We start from the raw sequence: 25,115 nt of genomic DNA, 5'->3' as shown, positions 1-25,115 counted from the left end.
GTATAATGACAACTGTGTGTGACATAATAAGAATACTTCTAATAAAATGGGTGATATATTAAAAATAATGTTACTCTTTTTAGTAATTGCCACTGTATATTTAATAACTGGAAAAATAATAGAAAGAGAACATATGTCTTTAACACTTAAAAAACGGTGTTTGAATTCGCCGACTAGTACTACATATACCTAAAGTATTTTATAAACACATAAGTATTGCTGTAAGCATAGGTAATGCCTATAGCTTTATAGTGGTATCCAAGATGGCACACCATCTACATAACAAATTAATCATAATATGACAATACCGGTCTAGTTCTATAAAAATAATCATGGCTGCCCTCTAGTGTGTGTTTTGAATTTGGCACCTAGTACTATAAAAATAAACATGGCTGCCCTCTAGTGTGTGTTTTGATTTTGGCGCCTACTACTATAGTCATAGAGTAGTGTCTGACAAAATATTTTTTTTATATTCATAATTGAAAACCAATCACTATAATAGGAAAAAATATGGTGGCCTGGTAAGCTCTGCTACAATATGGTGGCCTGTTATGCTGTGCTACAAAATGGCGGCTTACAGCAATCGATTGTCATATATAAAATTAATTTATTTTCAAAATTGGCTGTTTTGGATACTTTATAGTGGCCTAATTATTTTTCAATGTTGACGAAAAAAAGATGCCGGCCGCCTAGCAGCAGACACTATATTTAAAATTTCCCGCCTAGTACTTTAAAAAAATAAACATGGAGGCCGCCTAGCAGCCAATGCGGCTTGTTTAAATTTCCCGCCTAGTACTTTAAAAAAATTTAAATGGCGGCCGACTAGCACCCGATGCGACTTGTTTGAATCTCCCTCCTAGTACTATAAAAAATAAATATGGCGGCCACCTAGCAGCTGATGTGGTTTTTTTAAATTTCCTGCCTAGTAATTTAAAAAAAATAAACATGGTGCCGACTAGCAGCCGATGTGGCTTGTTTAAATTTGCCGCCTAGTACTATAAAAAAATTAACATGGCGGCCGCCTAGCAGCCGATGCGGCATGTTTAAATTTCCCACCTAGTGCTGTAAAAAAAATAACATTGTGGCCTAGATACTTTTTTTTAAATCTTCTACAAAACAAAAAAAAAATATCAGCATATATACATCTTAAATTTGTATTTCCAACTGTCCTCGTAGCCGTGTGGTTTGCATTACTGACTACCAATCCAAAGGTTGACGGATCTAATCCCCGCCACCGCGATACCTTGCATTTTTGTAATTTAAAAAATAATTTTGTCATGCGACACTTGCGTTCCTTAGCTTCTACAATTAGAATCAAGATGCCGTTGCCCGAGCAGATGAAACTCCACGTGACGTCAACAACCACCTGAGATTCCCTCCACGTGGCTCCTGGCCATGCCCCACCCAGCCATGTGGTGCCACGCCCACCTGCTGCCATGCCCACCCGGACACATGGTGCCACGCCTACCTGTTGGAGTGCCACACCCACCTGTATGATTGTTTACTGTGCCCCAGAACCAGCTCGCTCCCCCTACTAAGAAGCATTCACAAAATATTTAAAGTAAATAGGCCTTAATATTTTGGAGACTTAGTAATGACTGATGACTAAATGTTAATGGGCTTATTATATGTGTATGTATATATAAACAACATAGCATAATTTTTACAAGAAAACTTATTGCCCCTAATAAAATAAATATGCTTCAAATTATTAGATAGAGCACTTTGTAAAACAATAAAATCAATAATAACCATAACAGCAATTTCGATAATACATATGTAATCTATGTATTTGTTTGAGAGCATTAAAAAATATATTTGGAGCACATTAAACTATTTTGTGAGATGGGTGTCAATAAATGAAAAATGCAAAGTTAAATTGAACTACTATAATTAAATAATTTTTAAAAAAAAATACAAGAGTATGAAAAATAACAGCACAAACAAATAAAAAAACAGAGTACATGAAAGCTCCCGAGTGCAACCATTATATAAAATATTTAATAATACTTGTTTACAAATTAAGTAATTTTAATACAAATTTTAACTTAAATAAATTGTCTAAAAGATTGTAAATTAAGACTTTTATAAATATTATAAAAGTGAATTGAAAGCCCATAAGCTCACTGGACTATACGACACACATTCCTGCACTGTAAACATCACGTAGGTATTCTAAGTGTTTGAGTAATGTCTTTACACATGTCACTTCCCGATCACCAGGCTGTGACTGTCGGACTTCGAGCTAGACTGGCTCTTCGCCCCCGACTGGCCGAACCCCCCGAACGATGACGAAGAGGACTGACTCTGAGACTCGCTGGACGAGCCCTACTTCCCGAAACCTTCTCCGCCGAATGAGGAAGAAGACGACCCACTCTGCGAGTTGCTCGATGACCCACCAAAGCCCCGACCCTCAGAATGGGATAAAGACTGGCTCTGGGACCCACTCTGTGAGCCGCCATCCCAGCCGCCGCCCGACTGAGAACCTGAAGAGGACTCGCTCTGGGACCCACTCTGTGATCCGCCACCCCAGCCGCCACCCGACTGGGAACCTGAAGAGGACTCGCTCTTGGAGCCACTCTGTGAGCCGCCACCCCAGCCACCACCCGACTGGGAACCTGAAGAGGACTCGCTCTTGGAGCCACTTTGTGAGCCTCCACCCCAGCCGCCACCCGACTGGGAACCTGAAGAGGACTCGCTCTTGGAGCCACTCTGTGAGCCGCCACCCCAGCTGCCACCCGACTGGGAACCTGAAGAGGACTCGCTCTGCGAGTTGCTCCCGAACTGCCCACTGCCGCCGAACGATGGAGGTTGTGGCCTCCCGAAGCTCGGACTACCATACGCAGGCTGTGGTGGCGGAGGAGGAGGAGGTAGAGGTCCTTCGAAAATGGGGCCATCGTACGCTGGTCGCGGTGGTGGTGGTGGCGGTTGATGAGGTACTTCAAAGACTATGACGTCTGCTGGACCATCCAGATGACCAAGCGCTACGGGACCAGGCCCACCGAAATGAATACCACCGGAACCACCAGCTTGTGAATGTGCCGAGGAACCACTGTTAGAACCACTTTCTAGCCGCCCGAACTGGCCACCATGTTGGCCGAACTGAGTGCCACCGGCACCGGCTTGTGACTGGGCTGAAGAACCGCTATTGGAGCCACTCTCAGGTCCACCGAATTGACCACCATTTTGACCAAACTGGACACCACTGGCACCACTGGCTTGCGACTGTGCCGAAGAACCACTGTTGGAGCCACTCTCAAGTCCACCGAATTGACCACCGTGTTGACCGAACTGGATGCCACCGGCACCACTGGCTTGCGACTGTGCCGAAGAACCACTGTTGAAGCCACTCTCAAATCCACCGAATTGACCACCGTGTGGCGGGCGTAACTGGCCACCGGCTCCACTCTCTGCCTGCGACTGCGCCTGTGACGAGGCACCACCGAAGCCTTGCGAGCCGGCCGAGGACGAGGCCTGGCTGCCGCTGGAGCTACCGGCGCCACCGCCCGCCGAGCTGCCGGCCTGCGCGCTGGATGACGAGTGCGACAGCCCCCCGGAGATGCCCAGCAGGCCGAGGCTGCCACCCAGGCTGAAGCTGTCGCTCTCCGACTTGGCGCCGGATTGCGAGTTGTGCAGCAGACCCAGAGGGTCGAGCAGCGAGGCAGCGTTGCCGTGTAGCAGGTTCCCGATGAGGCCCCGCCTCGCTCGGTCCGCTGCAGACCACAGGAGAGCTCTTAGCAGTGCTTGGGCGCAATGCAGAACATACATGTACTTATACACAGCACTTAGGAAAAAATGTAAGATAACAGGTAAAACTTAAATATGTCTACTAAATTACTGTGCAGTTATTTGAAACATTGTATCCAGGGGAACGTGTACATCACTATAGTTTTAAATTGAAATAATTATTTATAACTTAAGGATCAAGTTGAATTATTTTTAAGTTTTAGTAAATACTTATTGTGTTTGCACTGCAGATATTAAAAAAAAAACTTAAAAACGAAATATTCAAAATGTATTATATATTATAAATCCCTACTTTTGAAGACTAACCGTGAACAGTCAAAGACTGTCTATGTTATGTTTTCCATTTTGCAGAAATCGACTATGCCTTCATCGCAATGCCCAAGATCGAAAATAACATTCACTTAAAATGATTTACTTGTTGTATACACGAAAATAACTGTGTTGAGAATATTGTTTTGTTTTCATTATTTTAGAATGTTTTCAATTGAGTAAAAAGTGCCTAAGTCATTTCCTTTCTCTAGGTTGATCTGATTATTAATTTCGTGCTGAAATAATTAGTACTGATACCGCAAACTGCATTTTACTATGTTTAGAGCAAAATTACGAGCTGATAAAGTAAGTGAGGTCGTCCCTTGAGCATTTAAGGGAATGGTATCCTAAAGTTTTAGATTCTATAAATTCGTATTTCGGCCAGTATTTCAAAATAGATAATGATTATAATTTTGGAAACTACCCTCTTAGTGTAAAATATTCAATTTGGACTCACGTGTTAACAAGTGATAATGCAGAGTATTAGGTAACCCAAAAGCTACAGCAACTATTTAAACTAAACATTTAATTAATTATTTCAAAGAATACGGAGCCACATTAGTTAAGGTATAGGTTTACATTTCATGTTAGTTGCTTACTGAAAGTCATTTAATCATATATATTAACATGAAATGTTTAAATTAAAGGAAAAGTTTTTTATAAGGTATAATTTAAAAATACTAAAATGTTTTAACTGTTATATGTGGCTTAAAGGATATATTTGTAACACAATGAATTAATAGCAGTATTTACTTTTAAAGTTGTAAACAAAGGACAATATTACAAACCAGAAAAATGGTCTAAGGTAGACCTTAGACTACAAAAAATTAACAATAGTGAAATCAAAAGTGGTTTAAAATTATCTTAAATTTAAATACGAAACGACACTGTCAAAAAATCATTTAAATGAAAATATTTTGAACACCATCGCCTACTAAAAATAATGTAAAAAAAACACTGGTATCTATCGGTTACTTTTCGTAACTTTAAAGATACTAAAATAATTTCACATTATGCAGCTGAAGTGCATTAAAACTATTAACTACGTATAAACCCAATGCAAGGTATAAATCGACATTCAATCTGTTAGCTATGGATGAACAGAAAAAGTCTTGAATAATTGGGGAGAATATTAAAAAACTTCGCGTGACAGAGCAAATAAAGATGTTATTTTAATTTCAGTAATATAATTTTTTCTCATTGTATTATACCTAAACCAACGTACTCGTAATATGTACGAGTGTTGTCAACCTCTGCTGTATCCTATAATTGACTTGTGAGGTTTGCGTTTAAGCAGTCTTAGATAATATGCTATAAAAAATGTGCACTACAGCACCACAGAAACATTTCATTAAGTTACTACAGAATATTTTACAAGTGAAGTGTGTTTGTTTCCCAACTCCTCGGCTGATAAAATCACAGGCAAAGATAACAAGCGTAGCAATAATTATCACGCTGCAAACAACATTTTTTTTGCGCCAGTTAACGATTGTGACCTCCAGAACCTTCAAGGCCAGTTCCCAGCCCGTAACTCACAACACTGCGTTTCAAAAGACCATCACATTGTTGCGTAACAACAGAGAGCAGAGCTGCGAAGTCCGCCGGCGAAACTGCTTCTTTTTTTTTTGTTTTTCATCCCGTGTTGGACGTGACGCAGCTATCGACCAGATGTATGAGAGGTCTAAACCCTGGTGGTTTATTTCTTGCTTGTACCATGGAGTTATGGATTTTCAGATGACATGCTATGACGTACCGTTGAAGTACTTTTTTCAGCTCACGAGCGCCAAATTACAACACCCAAAACATTGCCGATTTGGTGCTTAATCATGTTTGATGATAGGTAATAAGTGTTTGTTAAAATTACTGTTTTTATTCGGTCACTTCAATAAAATACGGACCTTTAAAACTGGTGCTACTGTGAAAACACTACACTTTAATCAATTTTTCGGATTTCCCGCCAGCTTGGCGTGGACATAAACTAGCTTCAGGCAGTATCCATGAGTGCATGACCACCCCCTGGATTTTAGCATATTGGAGATGTGTTTTTTTAGGCATCTTGTGTTGTATTATTATCAACGATATACTAAAAATCGTAGGTAAATGATAATAAAAATTATAAAATCTTGTATGAAGAATTTGCCGTGAAGTAAGAAACGAGACTTAAGTTACAGAACAATTTAGTTTGAAAATGTTTTTTTTATTTTTTTATTTTTAAATTGGGTTGTATATGACAGAAATTCAAAATGTTTTAATTTCAGTCAACAATTTTCTGATGGTGTTATGATAAATAACATAAATTTGGTCATATAAAAATTATATTTTTAAAATATGCTAATTTCATAAAATAAACAATATTAAAATAAAGTTAATTTTAAAATATCATTTAATTAATTTCACATAAAGAATTGTTTCTTACAAATATATGTTATAAAGAATTTTATGTAAAATAATTTCACACAAAGAACTAAAGAATTTCACATAAATAAGTTTAGTAGTTAAGTAACTCACAATGCGGATGGACATACTTTATTCAGAAACAAACTTTTTTAGTTAACACAATATAAATTTTTTTTAATTTTTTAAAACAAAAAATTAATTTAGTGTAGTTATATGTAATTGCAAAATAATTAAAATGTACAAAAATACGCTAATATGTAAACTAAAAACTAAGAGTTATAAATTATAATGTACTTTGTTGAAATTTATTTCCTAAAAAAATAAAAATGTAAACAACCAGAAAATAGCAATAAATAATTATATAGCGTTCTATAAATTACGTAAAGGTTAACAGTTACTCGTGTGCAAAGACTATTTCGTAGAGGTTTTCTTAACCGAACAAAGGTTATGCTACATGAAACTATGGGACTATTAGTTTCCATGATGTATCTATTTATATACTACTGTGACCACTGTCACATTTCGATGACGAAGTAGGGTCGATGGTTTGATCACTCATTAATTTATGAGCACCAAGGAGTACCCTGATTAATAAGCATGCAGTCAGAGGCCGTCATAATATTGAAGCTTACGATATATGGTGCATATATGTGTAACATGTAAAATCCACCCTTCATCTTAACCACTTTCCCACGTGAACGTATATTTTCAATGCATTTATTGTATATTTTCTTTGCGTAAATTAACATTCTGAATTTTGGCATGGTCTTGCTAGTTTTTCGTACATACACTTTTGACGCAAGATACATGATGTCAACGGAAGAGTAAAATGTTAAATATTTCCTAATACATCATTGTTTATGCGTTGTGCATAAAAAATGTTCCTTACTATGTAGAGAAAAATTGTAAAGTTTTGAAGCAATTAGTAGAAATTTAGAAAAATTTAAACCTTATTATTTCTACTTCCAATTTTAAATTTAAAATATTTGTGTATTGTCATCATTCGTTGCTTAAGGTTCGAACTCACTCACCATGTTGATTGTTTTGTTTGCGTGATATTATTAAATTTACAAATTTTTTTTTGTAAATTAACCCTGATAACTTTCCTGCATTTTATGTTTCATTAAATATTGTAAATGTGCTTTGTAATGTCATAAATAATCACATATTTCTTTTTTAAAAAAAAAGATCGTTTGGGTGAAATATATATTTTTTAATTAGTGTAAGCAAATACTTTGTGACAAACAGTAATAATCCTTTATAACTAATAGTAATGGTAAGAAAACGAAGATACTAATATAGCGATTGAAACCGAACCTTAAAGAAACCATCCATTACAAAAATGACGTTCTTTGAATAGTATTTAAGTATTTAAATGTACAGAAATAAAATTACGATTGTCTGTACCATTTGTTTCCTTGCAGATACAATGATGAGATGAATCAAAAATAATTCTTTAACCGGAAAAGTACTGACCTGGCAAAGCAGTGGTGCCAGCCTCCATGGAGAGAAGAGTCCCCAGGCTCAGAAGAAGGAGCAGGGTAAGATCCCTCATCGCGGCTGGAAACCAGTGTCTCAGCTGACGACAAACTCCCGAGCTCGTGTTCTATTCGTAAGTCGAGGTCTCCCGTTAGACTGCTGCCGGACCGGCTCGAGAACTGAACTACACTACAGATGTTGTGTCTATATACGCATTCCCCTAGTCGCTCATCTTCCCGGTAGAGTGTAGAGAAGGGGCAGAGAGGGGAGGGGAAGGGGAAGAAAAAACCTACTCTTTGAACATTCTTCAAAGGTTAACATATTCCGAGACGTCGCTGGAAGGCTGAGCGACTTGCAGCGGTGGAGAGTGGGTTTTTCCCCTCACCGGGGAAATCTCCAGTGGGAAGGGGAAGGGAGGACTGTTGACGCTCGTGTTAGCAAGGACCCTACTTAGCTGAAATCCCCGAGTGCCAGTCGGACGCGCGTTGCTGACAGTGTGCTCGTTCTGTACAGCATCTCTGAAATGTCAAGGCCTGGTAGTTTCAGGACGTGAAAATATTTTATCGTGGTTGCTGATCCCAAAAGTGCATACATAAATTTGGCAAGAATTTTAAATAACTTGAGGTTGATAATAACACTGCATCAATAGTAATAACGATGAAATGTTTAATGCCAATAAATAATTTAATTTTCAGGACATAAATTGATAAGTATAATTTATTAAATAACTACAACGCTATTTGCCTGACGTAAGGATTGAACATCAAGCAACTCTACAATCTTTCTAAGTTCTGCTAATTTAAAATTTTTTTGCTTGAGATTTTATATTCTTATTATTCAATATGGTACCAAAATTACGTGTTTGATAAAAATTTTATTTCTTAAATATTAAATAATAAAACCTTGTTCTGCAGCTTTTATTAATGAAATTGGCATTATTGACATTAATAGAAGTTTTAATAGTCAAATGAAATGTACATGAAATTCGCAGTGTAAGAGAAATTTTAGTTAAAATTATTACGATTTTACACTATTACTTTACAAAAGCATAAATTAATTAATTTTGGAGAAATATGTTCAAACTTTAATTATTTTGCTATAAAACTTTTACTATGTGTATGTGAAAACATTCAGTTCACAGTAAAAAAATTATAATTTTAATGTTCAGAGAAATTATTTAATAATTTTATTTCTTTACTAAAATTTAAAACAAAAATTTATTTATATAATTTACTAGCCTATTAATTGCAAAGGAACCGAAGAAAAATGATTTATAGGAATAAGGTATAGGTACATAACAGACCCCAAAACTTTCGCCACCAAGACCAATAAATTTCAAATAAAAAGGTTCAGCCTATAAAAAGTACTGGAAATGTATATTGAGTGTAATTACTACAAAACATTGTTCGTTTTATCTTACTCAATAATTTATTTTATCTTTATTGTCATATAAATTGACTAGCGACCCCCCCCCCCCCCCCAGCTTCGCACTGGTGCAATGCTGATACTAAATATATTACAGCATGTCTTTATATACAACGTTCACATTTTTTCTTGTCATTAGACAATAAAAACATGTTTTCTGTAGAGGTTACTCTTGAAAGAGCGATATATAATTGGCCATGTGAAAAACACTGAACGTTAAAATCTAAGCCTGCAACGTTGAAAGTTTGACCCTGCGATTTATTAATGGTCATTGCAAAATATATCTTTACCGGAAATTGTAGGTGTTTAAATTGGAACGGTAAATCCGATGGTATCAGAGGAATTCGGGGAATCAATACATTTTCTCCGGTACCACATCCGGTGAGCATACCATATACCATCGCGGATTTTTTTTAGACCTTTTTAAGGTGTACAATACTGTAGTACATTATTTTTATCTATCTCGTAGGGTTCAGCCAGCGTTTGCAATCTAAGCGCAAGAAAATGTGTTTATTTACGACATCACATTAGAAACCTCTAAAATTATCAGTGTTTCTCTACTATATTATGCATGTATTATACATTTGAACTTTTCTCTTGAATCACACTATCTATTAAAAAAAACTGCATCAAAATCCGTTGCGTAGTTTTAAAGATCTAAGCATACATAGGGACAGACGGACAGTGGGAAGCAACTTTATTTTATACTATGTAGTGATATGCAAAATTCTTGTTAGCAAAATAGTGCTGTAATGTCCCTGGTTAAAGGGTTGTGTAATGGTACTTTCTGTTCTTATCGGCCCACAAATATTTCCTACGTATGAACATTTTGTCTCTGTATTAAAATTTGGACATTTCATGCCTACGACTATCAAAAGCTATGACAGCGATAGAGGAACATGCACATAATATTTTGTGAGTTCAATTAATATATTGTTATTATATAAGAAGTTAAAAAGACGTGATCTGCAATAAATTAATTAAATTCAAACTTAAGTTTTACAGTGTCTAAAAATAAAAAAAATGTTTAAGAAAATTATTCTTATCTTACCATGCTATATTTAATGATACTAGTAGCATAGTAAAATATTTCTGAGCCCTGGAGCCGGAGCATGGTGTTGGTGGTGGTATCAGTTGACTTGGAACCTACGTCCTCGATGACATCACAGTGACCATCTTAGATGAACTTGACCTTTGACCGTTACCTTCAAAATTTGCCACAAATTCGCCGAAATTCGCCAAAAATTTCCAGTTTTTAGGAAAACATTTCCCCTGAAAATTTCGTTTATGTCATCTCCTACAATTTTTGTCTTCTGCTGGAAGCCGCCATCTTGGATACCGCCGATTTTGTATCTGCTGTTTTTCCTAGAGAGCGCCAGCATTGCTCCATCTCATGCACATAAAGTCTATGATCCATTACCTACCAATTTTTACCCTTATCGACAGAGGGATACTATCTCAAAAGAAGGATAGGATACTTTTGTTGAGATCGTAATCCTTTTGAATAAATCGTATCCCTCTGATGAGGTCGTATTTTACCAAGTTGAATTTTAGTCCAAATGTCCGTCCTTTTCGTTGAATATGCTTTTTTTACGAATGTGCATCATTAAGTCTGTAGTCAGGAGATCATTCGCCTCATGGTTCAGAGATACCTAGTTTATAAGCCTGACATTGAACATGACCTACTTAAAATGTTCGCCGAGTATCGACGAAAAATACCTCTTGGTTTGGAGATGCTTATTCTACACGTCTGACATTGTACATGATCTGTTTAACACGTTCGCACAGCATCGAAGAAAAATACATCTAGTTTTGGAAATACTTGGTCTACATGTCTGCCATTGTACATGAATTGTTTGAAAGGTATATCAAGTACCAAAATATTAAAACTTTTGGATATGTCTGACTTTATGTGCCTGACAACCAAATTGACATGCCTGTCCAACCTATCTGACGTGTCTGGTCACAGACTGGAGGTATTTAACCAACGACTACTGGATGTGCCTGGCCACTGAATAGACCTGCCTGGCCTCATACATATCATATTAGCCTGACCACAGATTGGAAGTACCTAACCACAAAATGGACGTGTCTAGCCAACAAAATGAATGTGCCTGACCACTAAATACGTACCTGGCCACTGACTGGACGTACCTTGCTACCACCTTGATGTGTCTAGGCAAGAACCTGTTCATTCTCTATCGATGACTTGACATGCCTAGCTGACAACTGGACATGTAAGCCACAACCTGAACGTATCTGGCCGCCGAATACGTGCCTGGCTACTGAATATAAATGCCTGGTTAATCGTTTGTTATGTATAACTGGCCTGAAAACTGTCATATCATGCAAAGGACTCTTCGCCTTCTAAGAAGACTGTATAAATCTTAAAATGCTAGTCATTTATTTGTACTTGTAGGATTTAGGTAATAATTTTAAATTTGAATTTTTGTTGCTGTATTTCTTAAATTTGTTACTTTTGTTGTAGTTTTATTTAATTTAAAATTTTTTACCTAAAATTATACTTTTTTCTGCATCAAACAAGGATCGAACTAAGGAAGAGTCAAACGAATCAATCATTATTTTAATAACTTACTTTTTTTGATAAAATTTGGTATTTTTACCAAATTTCTACATTGATAATAAAAAATTTCAAGATGGTGGTCAAGACGATAGACAATATGGCGTCAAGACGATAGACAATATGGCGTATGACATGACTTTCTGGTGATTGGCACTCTAGCAGGTAAAACTAATGACTGCAGCGCAATCTAGAAAATAGCATTTATACTACATGAGACTAATGCTCCTTGTATCGATTACCTACTCAAAACAATATGGTTGTAGCGCCCTCTATCTGACGATGTGTGTTAACTAGCGCTCCTGGTAACAAGTATTGAAAATAAAGATAGAGACAAGGCCTTGTAGCAGGTGAATCTATTAATCCTTCACACACACACACACACACATATATACGTATATATATATAGTTTAGTAAAGTGTATAGATATGTATTTCAGTAAATTCATCAACTCCGCACCAATCCACGCGGTCAAAGATACGAATTTTAATTATGTCTATCACGCGAACGAAGTCGCGGGGGAAATCTAGTGAATCAAAAAACTACGTTCTTTAAATTATTCATTCAATGGGGAATTTTGATTTAATGTAGTTGCCTTTGTGTTGTCTATAATGCTTGATTTATTTCATCATTGGTTCCATTTGTCCGACATCAGCTGATTCAGTCTTGTTTTCTGGAAATTTTTTATCTTCATTTTTTCGGGATTTTCCATGACAAGCAGTGCAAAACTGCAATGGCGTTTGTCCAGAAACCTTCATTAAATCCTTTGCAGATAGTTGTTTTAATGAAACCAAAGAGTGAAATTGTAACGCAGATAACATTTTTTGTGTATTCGTATGTCTGTAAGTATCCTATGTCATTTGAACAACTGAGATAACACAGCTCTTTCCGTAACCCCTGTAGACATTTTTTTTTCTCGACCATATTCTCTCTCTTCAGTTAGCGCAATACTTGGTTGAGCATTTAATTACTCACATTTAATTATTGTTCCTGGTGCTGTTGAGTTTAATGAAGAAAACCTGGGAGACCGTTAACGAGAAATAAATCCAATGTGACTGATGTCATTAGAAAGCTACGTCACGAAGTTGAAATCCAAGCCAACAACAATGAATATAATAACTAACGGACTGTAAATTGCAATTTAGGGCCAAAAACGTATAGACCTTCTATAATAGTGACACGTAATACCTTCGAGAGAAGCATGTTCTTAACTTCACTCGATTAGTCACTTGGAAAGTGTTTTTCAAATTTTTGCCAACATTTACCTTATTAGTGATAAAACATTCTACTTCCCTGCATACAATACAAAAATATTAGCACGTAAATAACTGATTAGTAATGCAGACAAGTGAGAGAGATTGCGGTTGGATGTGTTTCCAGACCCATTCTTAAGCTGGTTAAAGGAAGCCTTGGTTTGGGCATTGTTAAAGCCAAATCAGAGCAGGTTAACTCAAGGTTTTTTTCTTGAAGTCAATGTCGTCAGAAGACTGGGCATAGCTAACGTCATTCTATGACTTCTTGCCTCCTACATCACTTAATTTTCATAACACCTGAAGGGACCAGCAGAACAATAGAAAAATAATATTAAATGCCTGACCAGTATTACTTTCAAATTAATATCTTTGGGAGAGAGAAAGAGAAAGAAATATTGCTATTTTTCATCACTCCACGAGATAACTTTTGTGTGTTCAGAAAAATTTGTTTCAGGTGCAAAATTTAAAAAAAAAAAAAAAAAAAAAAACGTGAGCGAGTCCCTCAGTCCTTGCCAATCACGTGTAACATATAACCACGGTAACAAGGAAAGTCGTGTGTTCTCATGTTGCAAATACACTTACAATACGACACCAAGGCACACAATTTAGCGTTGAAATCTTTAATATAAAGCCGAGCGTGATAAATACACACCCACTGTGTTTTCAACTACATTTCTGGACGCGAATCACACGTAGTTTCAGCATCTGCGGAGCAGCTGTGTTGACTATCGAATCATTTGGTTAGCAGAGAAAAATTTTAAATTATATAATTAAACGGTTCCAATAAAAGCGAAAGACATGAAAAAGTACTAACCCTGGCTTTGGACCTGATTTTCGATTAGGAATTTTATCAAAGTACCTACTGCTTATCTTGTAAAAAAATTCTTGACACATTTCCTTTGTATTTGTGAACTTCGGTACGTGGACGCGAATCACACGTAGTTTCCGCACTCGCCGCTAGAATTCGTTGCTGGAGCAGCTACGTCGACTATTAAATCATAAGATTTGCAGTCCGAAATTTGAAACTATATAATAAAAAGGCTCCGATAAAAGCGGAAAAGACCTTTAAAAAATAATAAACCCCGGCTTTGGACCTAATTTTCAATAAGGGATTTTATTAAAATACTACACATCTTGTTAAAAATCATTTCACAGTTAATACTATGAGGTTTCCCTTTGGCTTTGTAGACTTTGATTTGCGCCAACAGATGGCAGCACCGTCGGTATTACACATTTCCGTTCCTTGACTTCCGTTAAATTCGCGAAATTACTGCCACCAAATGCCGTATACCCAGAGCTAAGATATAACAAATAAAAATAAGGATATGATATTTGCTTACGCATGCGTGAAATTAAAAATAATATATAACATTACCCTCCACGAGGTCGAGTTAAAATTTTTAAGCAGTCTTAGAGTTTAAAATTACTCTACGGCCAATAATAACATAATCCTCATTTAAAATAAATTACAGTTAAAACGAATTAGTGCCTGGATTGGAGTATTACTGCTTGGCTAAACTACATTGCTACATATTGAGATTCATACATCTTATCTTCAATCAGCAAAATTCTCAACTTGCAGTTTTAAGAAACATGGCAGAAGTCAGAGAACTTGAGAGAGCACATCTAACATAGGTTTCGCATTCTCTCGCGTTCAAGTTATCACGCTATAAAACTGAGACATCTAGACAAACCAGAGAGCGTTCTATGCGACGTAGCTCTGACGTAAACGCGCAGGAAAGATAGCTATATTTCGGAAAATCGAGATTCTGACCATGCTATCACAATAGTGTTCTATATACTTCAGCACATTTTCCGAATCATTAGAGGCACCATTCATTTTTTTTTTGGAATGGAATACGCCCAAGGCTCCTGATTGGTTAATTTCGTAATTAATGAATAACAATATATATATTTTTTTAAATGGTTCAACTCTTCTAGTTTCTGATATGTTAAGAAGGCCGCCTGGCCGGGCGCACGAGCTCTATAAGCGCGGAGGCGCTAAGGGCCATCCTAGCTCACACATCACACGCCTCTTCACCTCTATGCGTCAGGTACCGTAAAGTCTTCGCGTTGATAACGCGCCTGTATGGGAATTTGGCGCTGTCAATGTATAAATTTGTCTTGGAACATCAATGTACGTACCTATTCCACTTAATAATAAAGTGTTCCAAAATTTCAATATTAAAAAACGTCCGTGAAAACATCAGTTTAAGCGTAATTCAATGTTAAAAAACAAAAACATCGAACAAAACTAATTTAAGAAAAATTAATGACTCTTAATTAAGAGCTATTATGCATTTTCTGTTTGGACACAATTTTTGGGACCGTAAATGTAAGAAACGTTATTTGCGAGCTGTGAAATTTCACTCAATTGATCATTGTTATAAACATTTGCGTGACATTTTAACACTTAGAAAATAAGGTCCCTGATGGTAATATGGCCATGTTGGTAATATGGCCATTTGGCTGCCATTGACGTAGTTCGTGCGGATACCGATAGAATGTGCTGGCATGTTCTTCGGAACACCATTGTCGAGAGCTCACAGATTTGCCGGGTCCGGGCAGCACGCACACCACCAGGGAGGCGCCATTTTCATGGGTTTTTGCTGCGAGCAGAGAACTCTTCTTATTTTACTCCGGTAAGTTTATATTTTGTTTTAATAGTGTACTACTAGATATTGTCAGAAATTTGATGTCTCAGTGCGTAGATTTCTATGCTTATTTAAATGTATTTTAAAAAGATTTATTACCTTCAACCATTTAAAAACTATAATCGACTTTTTGAAATGTCACCCAGGTTGTTGATATGGCCAACCATGTGGCCATATTAGCTGCAGTTGGCCATATTAGCAACCTTTTGTGAATGAAATGGTTTATACATACTGTATGTCCCCTCGTAGGTAAATTGTTATTAGTGTATGTGATTTTATTATTTATTACGAGTTTATTTATTACTGTAATTAATATATACCTTTACAGAGACAAGTAATAAAAATTACAGAAAAATGTGTACCTCACACAGGATACCTACCTAAAATGACAACTTAAAAAAAACTCCTCAGATGCCATCACTGGGTATATTTAAATTGTTTTTGTCTGGTGCATTTTTGCCGGAAAATATTTATTAAAGTGCACAATGGAAAATATATTTTTAAGAATAATATGTAAAAATGTAATGAAGTGAAAATATCATGAAACTTGTTTTGCAGGAAAATATTTATTGAAAGAGCACACTGGATATTATATTTTCAATAATTCTATATAAAAATTAATTAAATTACATAAAAAATATCACGATACATTAATTATAGCGCCAAAAATAATAACTTATAATTAAATTGTAACTAATGTTAATTATTTGTTTTTTGTTTCAGAAATGAATCCCTTCAATCCACAAAAGAAGCGGGGTAGTTGGACACAAGATGGACTCAGCAAGGCAGTAGATGCTGTAAGACTTGGCAACCTATCTGTTAATGCAGCAAGTAAAAGGTATGTCGTGCCTAGGCGAACCCTTCGCCGTTATCTTTCCAATAACCAAGATGTTAAATAAAAATTGGGTTGTAAGGCAACACTCAAAACTGAGGAAGAGAGGGAACTTAGCAGGAGAATAATTCGTCTAGCAGATGTTGGTTATCCACTCACATCAAAGATGCTCAAGTTAAATGTTTTTAAATACTGCCGTGAAAATGGGATAACTCACCGGTTCACTAAAGAAACTGCAGGTCGCTACTGGTTGAATGGCTTTTTGGCCAGAAATCCTGAAATTAGCAAACGAAAAGCTCAAAGGCTAAATCCTGCCCGAGCTCAAAAGCTTAACAAATTCATAGTTGGAGACCATTTTGAAAAATTGCAGAATGTCCTTGCTGAGAACAAGTTTTTAAACTTCCCTGAAAAAATATTCAACATGGATGAGAAGGGTTGTAGGTTACAACTGCACAAAGATCCAGAGGTTTTGGCGAAAAAGGGGTCAAAGCGCGTCCATATTGTTGCAAAGGAACGTGGCGAGAGTGTTACTGTTGTAGCCTGTGGAAATGCTACTGGAAATGTCATTCCCCCAATGATCCTATTCCCTGGATTAAGAAAAAATCCAGCTTGGGAAAAAAATTTACCTACAGGTTCAACAACAATAATGACTCGAAAAGGTAGCATGACAACCGAATCTTTTGTGTCCTTCCTGAATCACTTCTCTAGGTTCAAGCCAAGTGGGCCTTGTCTTCTGATTTTTGATGGGGCTAAGTCACATTTAGACTACAGCATATGTGAAGTTGCAGAACAGAATGAAATTATTTTGTACTGTCTTCCGTCAAACACGACTCATGAGTTACAGCCTTTAGACAAAGGTTGTTTCCAAAGTTTTGAGATTTTTTGGGATCAGCACACACTCCTTTATTTTAATATGCACAAAGAACAGCAAGACATTTCCAAATTGAACTTTGCTGATGTTTTTACACCAACATGGGAAAAGTTAATGACACAAGCAAACATGAAAAGTGGATTTAAGGCTACTGGCATTTTCCCCTTCAATCCGTTCGTGATTCCAGAAGAGGCCTTTGCACCCAGCATAGCTACTGAGCTTCCGCCACCTAACACAAAAATGGCAGACGAAACTGTAACCGCTTATGCGTTGCAGGAACAACATAATGCCAATGACGACCATTCATTGGCAGGTCCGTCTGGTCTACAGACAAATGTTAGCCAGCTTGGTTCTAGACACAGCACCAGTTCATCATCTGATTCAGATATCACAGGAGACTTGGCACAACCTTTAAGTTCTTCAGATTACTCTGATAGTTTGCATATTCCCGAAAGTACTGCAAATCTGTCCAGGCGTGGTTCCATTGGAGAAATGCTACCTACACCAAAGAAAAAACGGAAAACCACACGGGTTATGAAACCTGCTATAAACAACAGGGGTGTTGTACTGAATAAATCTTTATTTGAAGATAACAAGGATGTAAAGTTAGATAGCAGCAAGAACAGTGGAAACAGCAAAAAATATAATACAAAGTCTGTTCGCCAGATGACTGCTTCAAAGAAGTCTGAGAGTTGGTACTGTGCAATTTGTTGCAATGATGAAGTGAAGGATATGAGACTGTGCGGAGTTTGTGAAATATATGTCCATGAAGAATGTGTTGGCCTCACCAAAGATCACAAAGAGTTTTTTATTTGCCCGAAATGTTTATTATAGTGTGAATATTTTGAAAGAGACCAATATGTTCCTTGTTAATTTAATATTTTATCTACAATCTGACTTTCATTATCAAAAAATAATAAAACTGTATTTTATATGTTTTAAAAAATATATTTGCTGTTTATTCTTATGTATGTATAAGTAAATATTATTTAATATTCATCAGAAATACAATTCATTTATGATTTGTGCTAATAAACCTTATTTTTAGCTTCCTATAAATCATTGGCCATATTAACATCACATGCTTTTAATATGGCCCAAATACATGTATTTATTATTTTTCAGTTATTTTATAATGACATGTATTAAAAAATGTTTTGTTAATGGTTTTTGACAAGAAAAACTGTAGATATTATGTCCATCAAACACTTATGGGGATTTCCCGAAAACTAGATAAAATAAAATTAAACAAAGCTTAACATGGCCATATTACCATCAGTGACCTTACTTGGCGAAAGAAGTTGTGATGAAACGTAAATTTCGGGACAGCTTTCGTGAAAGTGATGACGTGAAAACGAAATAACCGTAATGGAACCGCCGGGCTGTACGCACGGGCTCTAAAGGCGCGCGGCCGGTAAGGGCGACACTGGCTCGCGTACCGCACGCCTCACAGCCTCTACGTGCTAGGCACCGTGCAGTCTTCGTGTTGGTAGCGCGCCTCTACGAGACTTTAAGCGGTGACCCGATACTTTTATGGTGGAATATTGGAGACAAAGGCTGCTTACGCTTCGCTATACCATTTACAATGCTGCGAGTAGAAATATTCATACCTACAATCGTCCGTGAAACCGTGGAAAAACCTGTTTAAGCCTTTTTTATATTTTCCAAAAAAGTACAAATTATATAACGCTTTCTATATAATGATATTCGTAATCAGAGAAATTTAATAAAAATTTGAGCGGTCAACACCCGGAGCTCTGCTTGCCGTTTGGTGACATAGTCAGAACAGCTAATAATATGTTGATTTCGTAAAATGGTTAACCAAGTAGATATATCAGCCAGGGTTTAAGCGCGCCAATGCCTGCGTCCGAGACCCCGTCGCGGCCTCCAGAATCCCCCGCCGTCAGCTGGACTTCCTGCAGCGTAACGTTAACCTCGACCTTGCCGGCGGTGAGTCAGACGCCCACAGCTCTGCCGGGAGAAAGGCTGTTCGCCCGCGCCAAACGTCTGCGAAGAAACGCTTATTCGGGAAACACCTTTCGAGGAACTGTGGTGTCGTGAAGGCTCGCGGGGTTTCTCTGGCACTGCCTTGAGGGCGCGCTCTGTCCGAGCCGACAAGAGAGAGGCTGCGCAACCAGGTTGGGAAAGAACGTGGAAGAGAATAGAGGGTTTGAATACAGAGGAGAGTGGAGAATTGGAGGAGGGTGAGGAAGTGGTACGGACGACACTTAAGCATCATTCTTAATCGTAGCCACATCAGTGTGTTGTCATATCAGTATAATGATTTAGAAGAATTATTAGCCATTACAGTTAATCTCTGTGACCGTGTTGTCGTGTTATGGTTTTGATTTTGTATAAAAATACGAAGAAAAGTTACGAAATCAAAAAAATATATATATAATTTAAAAAAAATTTCACTTTAAAAAGTTTTTTTAAATTTCAATATATAGGCACACATCCAACCGTTTTATCAGTTCCTCACGTTCCAGCTGAATAGAATTATTTTGGTTGCTTTCTAAGTCTTTTAGGACTCGCTGCTGTTCCATCGTACAATCATCGAGCAACATCGCCATTTTGAAACTGAATGAAACACGTGTGCGGATGCTACCTAGTCAATATTAAATTAATATCAAAATGCTGGACGATGCCGCCCTTTGTTAACATTCTTGGAAATCACTTGTTATTACTATAAGATAAACCATATCAATTTGTAACTTACTTAAAGACTTTCCCTCGTATCTTCATTAGAATTTGCTTATGATAAATAACAATTCAAATTTACAATTTCGCATCTAAACAAGTTTCCGTAAAGTGGAGTTCCAATATGATTTATTACTATAGCCACAAATGTTTAAGGTTCCTATCTGCCTGCATTTGAGGTTTCAAAAACATGTACATAGTTTTATGCACTTTCCAATAAAACTATTAGAGCAACAGCTCTTAAATTGTTTATCCGACAAGTAAATTGAAGTCTTTCTGGAAGCATATTTTTACATTTTCTAATTTCGTGATGTAATTTACTAAAATTAATTGCTCGAAACAAGCAGTTTGATGCCTGAATTCCCGGTTACTTATCTAAAATTTGTGAAATGTGAAACAATACAACTAAAGACGACATTGTTATGATCAAAATGATAGTATAAAATTGTAGGGTCACCGCTTTGAATTTCAAAATATTCGTTCACGAAAATTGTATATTTTGGTGTTCTTTGTGTCTGACTCATGCTGCCTGGCGGGAGAGACACGTCAAGCTCGAGGCGAGGACTAGATGGCATGGTCTTCAGGGCCTGGCAGCGCTGGAGGGGTAGTTCTGACATTGTACATTGCCCCGAGAGATATAACTGTAAGCTGATTCTTCCCTGCTCGCAGCAGCAACTTGTGTTTCCTGCCGTTGTATCCTGTACTTTGATGTTTGAGATACCTCAAACCATTCCGCACACGAGAATGTGGAAGTTGTTTGTAGAGTAAAACACTCCTAAATAATTATGTAATGTTTGTCTAGTATTCCACTAAATTGCCATCCAACATAAAGTGAATATAAAGTAAATAAACGCATGAGTTAATAGTGATTATATTAAATTGGTTAGAGAACTATAGCAGAAATATTATTAGAAGTAAGTAAAGGCTCCGGTTATTAGTCATCAGCTTCATATATAAAGATGCAATAATACTAATAATAATACGAGCTTAAAATAAGCCATGTAATCATGATAGGCCTACTTGAAACATAAATTTTCTAGTTTCTGCTGCATACGTAATTGCAGAAAAATCAGAAATGTACAAAAATACGATTTATTTATTCATCATGAATCAATACTTTTTTATCTTGGTTAGTTGGAAAAAGACTTAGGATATCTGAAACTATTTTAATAAAATTTAAAAAATGTTCCTGATTTACTAAATTACATATACAAATTAAACTTTATATACCTTACTTGACTGAGTATGCACAGTCAAAATTAACTTCTGGTAATGAATATCGCAGGGGCACAGAAAATATTATTAACTTGCTTCCTTTTTTGTTTGCCTTTCCTCTTGAGAATGTTCCATACTTTCACTGTGACATTTTTACCCTCCTTCACTTTCAATAGGTAGCTAAGTAAATATAGGCCTTCATTTCACTACTATCATTCTGTAACATTAGTGTAACATTTGTTCTATATCCGTTTTTTTTCTTATCGTGATCTAATAGTATAAGTCAACATACCTAAATATCCACATGTGTCTATCTCAGTTTCAATTTGTCAGCATGGATATAGATGTGACGGGCAGAACACAGACATTCAAATGGATATGTATTACCTCTGTATCAGTTTAAATAAAAAACCTAATTTTTGACAGTTCTAATTTAGCGCCAATAATATTTTGACAGCATACACTCTAAATCGGAATTAGTGAATATTCACTAATTCACAAAGATGGATGAAGCAGTTTCAACAATTTGAATCTGTGAAAATAATCACTATTAAGCCAGTGAATATTAACATATTTCGTTTAAAAGTGTCAATACATGGTGTATCAAAATTCATGTTACAACACTTGAGGGTAGAAAGCTCTTATTATTTGCAACCATTTTTGCCAATAAACATGTTGCCGGAAACGCGTAGTTAAGCCCCTGTAGCCCCAGAAAGAGTCAGCGTAGGCAACCCGTTGGGCTTTGTGCGAGACAGACGATGCTGTGGTGAATTACGTGTTTACGACGCCGGGCAGCGCTCGAAAGGACTATACAATGTCGAATGCTGACCCCCGCCCCTTTTTACTTCCGTTGGTGGCAGCCTCACCTCGTTTCTTCTGTTAGTGCTGTGCCATAGCCCTGCGCAGCGTGACATCGCAGTGTCGCAGTGTGTTTTGATATCACTGGTGGTCTGTCGTTGACTGTTCTGTCGTACAAGCAATCTCGTGGTGTCATTTCTTTCGCTGTGGTTCTGAAAAGGGTGACGTTTTAGTGGAGCTCAATGGAGTACACGTTCAGTGAGTACACGGACATGCTGCTTGTTTACGGGGAAGCTAGACAAAATGGACGAGCCACCCGTCGTCTGTACGAAGAACGATATCCGGGTCGTAGGATTCCAGCTCACACCATGTTTGCAAGACTTACTCAGCGAATGCGTGATACTGGTACATGTGCCGTCACAAGACCAAATACTGGTGCTCCACGCAAGGTTCGTACTCCCAGTTTTGAAGAAGATGTACTTCAGAGATTTGAGGAGAGTCCGGATTCAAGCACAAGGGCAGAAGGTTCCGATATGGACGCTGAAAAAATGGCTGTTTGGCGAGTTCTTCATGAGCAACTCTTGTACCCGTACCACCTTCAAAACGTGCAAAACATGGGTCCGGCGGACTATCCTCTTCGCATGACCTTTTCTCGTTGGTACATTCTAAGAGTAGTGAGGAACCCCGAGTTAGCGGTTTTATTCAGCGATGAAGCCAAGTTCACTCAAGACGCTATTCTCAATTCGCACAACAGTCATGTTTGGAATGATGTCAATCCGCATGCAACGTTTTTCAGTTAATGTGTGGGCCGATATTGTTGACGGCGTACTCATCGGGCCTTTTTTTCTTCCGCCACGACTTACCGGTGCCGGATACCTCCACTTCCTTCAGAACGAACTACCAGGTCTTCTTGAAGAGGTTCCATTGCATGTCCGACGTGTGATGTGGTACCAACATGACGGGGCACCACCTCATTTTTCCCTGCAAGTGCGAGAGTATTTAAACCAAACATTTCCAAACCGATGGATTGGACGAGCGGGCCCTGTCGCATGGCCTCCAAGGTCACCGAACCTAACCCCGTTAGATTTCTTTCTGTGGGGTTACGTAAAAGGGCTTATCTACGCTACGCCAGTAGAAACGGTAGAAGAGCTTACACAGTTGGTCGAACTGCAGTACCCGGAGTGTTGTTTAACGATCAGTATCTTAGTGACCAATTTTGTTTTGCCTTGGATTGTGCAGTTGTTTACCACTTGGAGGTAGGGGGTCTCAGAGACCTCCGTGCTTCCGAGCGCTGAAAGCTAGACACCAGGGGTTGCCAGCACCGGATGTCTGTTGGAACGGCTTCAGTAAACCAGAGATACATTGTAGCCCAGACGGGTTAGCATTTAACCCTGCAAAAATTCTAGGCCAAAATATTATTTCACCACCCTTCAGGGGGGTCAGTGGTAGTCTAAATTCAAAATGGCGACCGAATTCGGCAGGTGCGTTAGACGCCATTTTGAGGTTGAGAAGGGTCTTCATCGCGAGTGCGTATGTAGAGGCCCTGTGGCCTGTCGATGTCGAGCATTGGCATTGTTCTAGATGCCGACAAATCCAGAATGAATTCTTATGAACTTTTTCAGATGCTAGCATGCATGGATCGCCTCGATTGATACAAAGGGGATGGTATTTTTCGGGGCTGAAATGTTACCTGCTTTCATTTCTTCCAATGTTTAAGGGTGATTGCATGTCTGTGATGCATCTTGGCCAGTGTTGATTATTATATTCTCACTGTTTCTCATTGTTGAGCAAAGATAGAGTTCTAGTCCAAGCCAGAATCAGTTTTTGAATTTGTTGTGTTTTTTGTTATTAATTTTTTTATTAATTTTTTTTTTCTGTAATTTTATGATAACAAAGAAAACTTGTGGCGGTTTTCTCCGTGTGCTTCCGATTATTCTTGTCAATATTATGGTGGTTTTCTCCGTGTGCTCCTGATTATTCTTGGCAATATTATGGTGGTTTTCTCCGTGTGCTCCTGAAAATTCTTGTCAATATTTTGATGGTTTTCTCTGTGTGCTCCTTATTATACTTGACAAGATTTTGATGGTTTTCTGCAAGTGCTTCTGGTTACATATGAGCAATTGATCTCTTCATGAAGGATTTTTTTTGTTTAATGAGTCATGTTAATTTATTTAAGGTTATATTTAATTAGTGAATTTCTGCTACTTAAACAACACTTGTAATATTTTTATCAGGTGTAAATTAAAAAAATTATCATTTCTCAGTCAAATAATAATAATCTCTGAGAAATCTAAGACGCACTAACAGGAAGGACGGACTTCCTTCTCCTTGGAGTCTAGCGAAGCCATCCTTCTTTTGCGATCGTTAGTGAGCATCCTGCATCCCGCATAAAAGAACTAAATATTATTTACCTGCAAGCAACATGTGGCGACATCTGTTGTTGAAAAGCAGAACTACGTGCATAAAGTACTTTTGCATGAGATATATTAATTCTCGCTGATGAAATATGAAAAAAAAAATCTATTTAAGTAATGGATCTAATTTAAAACACTCAATTGGTATCTGGCATTAGTCTCAGTAACTAATATGAATTCCGATTTGGGATCTGGCGCTGTATCGAAAGAACATAGGTGTAAGTTTTGCAGCAAAGAGTTTATCTTGAGAAAGAATAAAAGACAACACGAGAAGAATGACTGTGTTAAAAATCCACTGCGCAATATGATAAGTTGTGTTCGATGTAGCAAGTCGTTTACGCGGAGAGAGCCTAAAAAGACATGGCAGAACTTGTAACGCCAAGCCTGCGTACAAGCTAGAGGACAACGATGAATCTACTAGACTAAGGAAGAGTGATCTG

General features: G+C 37.5%; 2 protein-coding genes across 2 annotated transcripts; one reads left to right on the top strand and one right to left on the bottom strand.

The window, feature by feature from the left end:
- Positions 1–1,874: 1,874 nt before the first annotated feature.
- Positions 1,875–8,169, bottom strand: LOC134527129 (keratin, type I cytoskeletal 9-like). The gene is made up of 2 exons (XM_063359518.1): positions 7,930–8,169; positions 1,875–3,713 (listed from the first exon to the last, which is right to left on the bottom strand). The coding sequence occupies exons 1-2, from the start codon at positions 8,006–8,008 to the stop codon at positions 2,329–2,331; spliced, it is 1,464 nt and encodes a 487-aa protein (XP_063215588.1). The 5' UTR covers positions 8,009–8,169; the 3' UTR covers positions 1,875–2,328.
- Positions 8,170–15,619: 7,450 nt separating this feature from the next.
- Positions 15,620–18,825, top strand: LOC134527128 (tigger transposable element-derived protein 6-like). The gene is made up of 2 exons (XM_063359517.1): positions 15,620–15,833; positions 16,569–18,825. Exon 2 carries the CDS (start codon positions 16,844–16,846, stop codon positions 18,380–18,382), a length of 1,539 nt encoding a protein of 512 aa, XP_063215587.1. The 5' UTR covers positions 15,620–15,833; positions 16,569–16,843; the 3' UTR covers positions 18,383–18,825.
- Positions 18,826–25,115: the final 6,290 nt, after the last annotated feature.

This window comes from Bacillus rossius, chromosome 1 (genome assembly GCF_032445375.1).
Source record: "Bacillus rossius redtenbacheri isolate Brsri chromosome 1, Brsri_v3, whole genome shotgun sequence".
NCBI classification, from domain to species: domain Eukaryota; kingdom Metazoa; phylum Arthropoda; class Insecta; order Phasmatodea; family Bacillidae; genus Bacillus; species Bacillus rossius.
This window is presented reverse-complemented; position numbering and strand designations above follow the sequence as displayed.

Bases quoted from the DNA above. Each gene is read 5' to 3' on its own strand.
- LOC134527128 (XM_063359517.1), top strand. From the start codon at position 16,844: ATGCTCAAGTTAAATGTTTTTAAATACTGCCGTGAAAATGGGATAACT.
- LOC134527129 (XM_063359518.1), bottom strand. From the start codon at position 8,008: ATGAGGGATCTTACCCTGCTCCTTCTTCTGAGCCTGGGGACTCTTCTC. The intron at 3,714-7,929 runs GTCAGTACTTTT...TGTGGTCTGCAG, and splicing joins TGGCACCACTGCTTTGCCAG to CGGACCGAGCGAGGCGGGGC.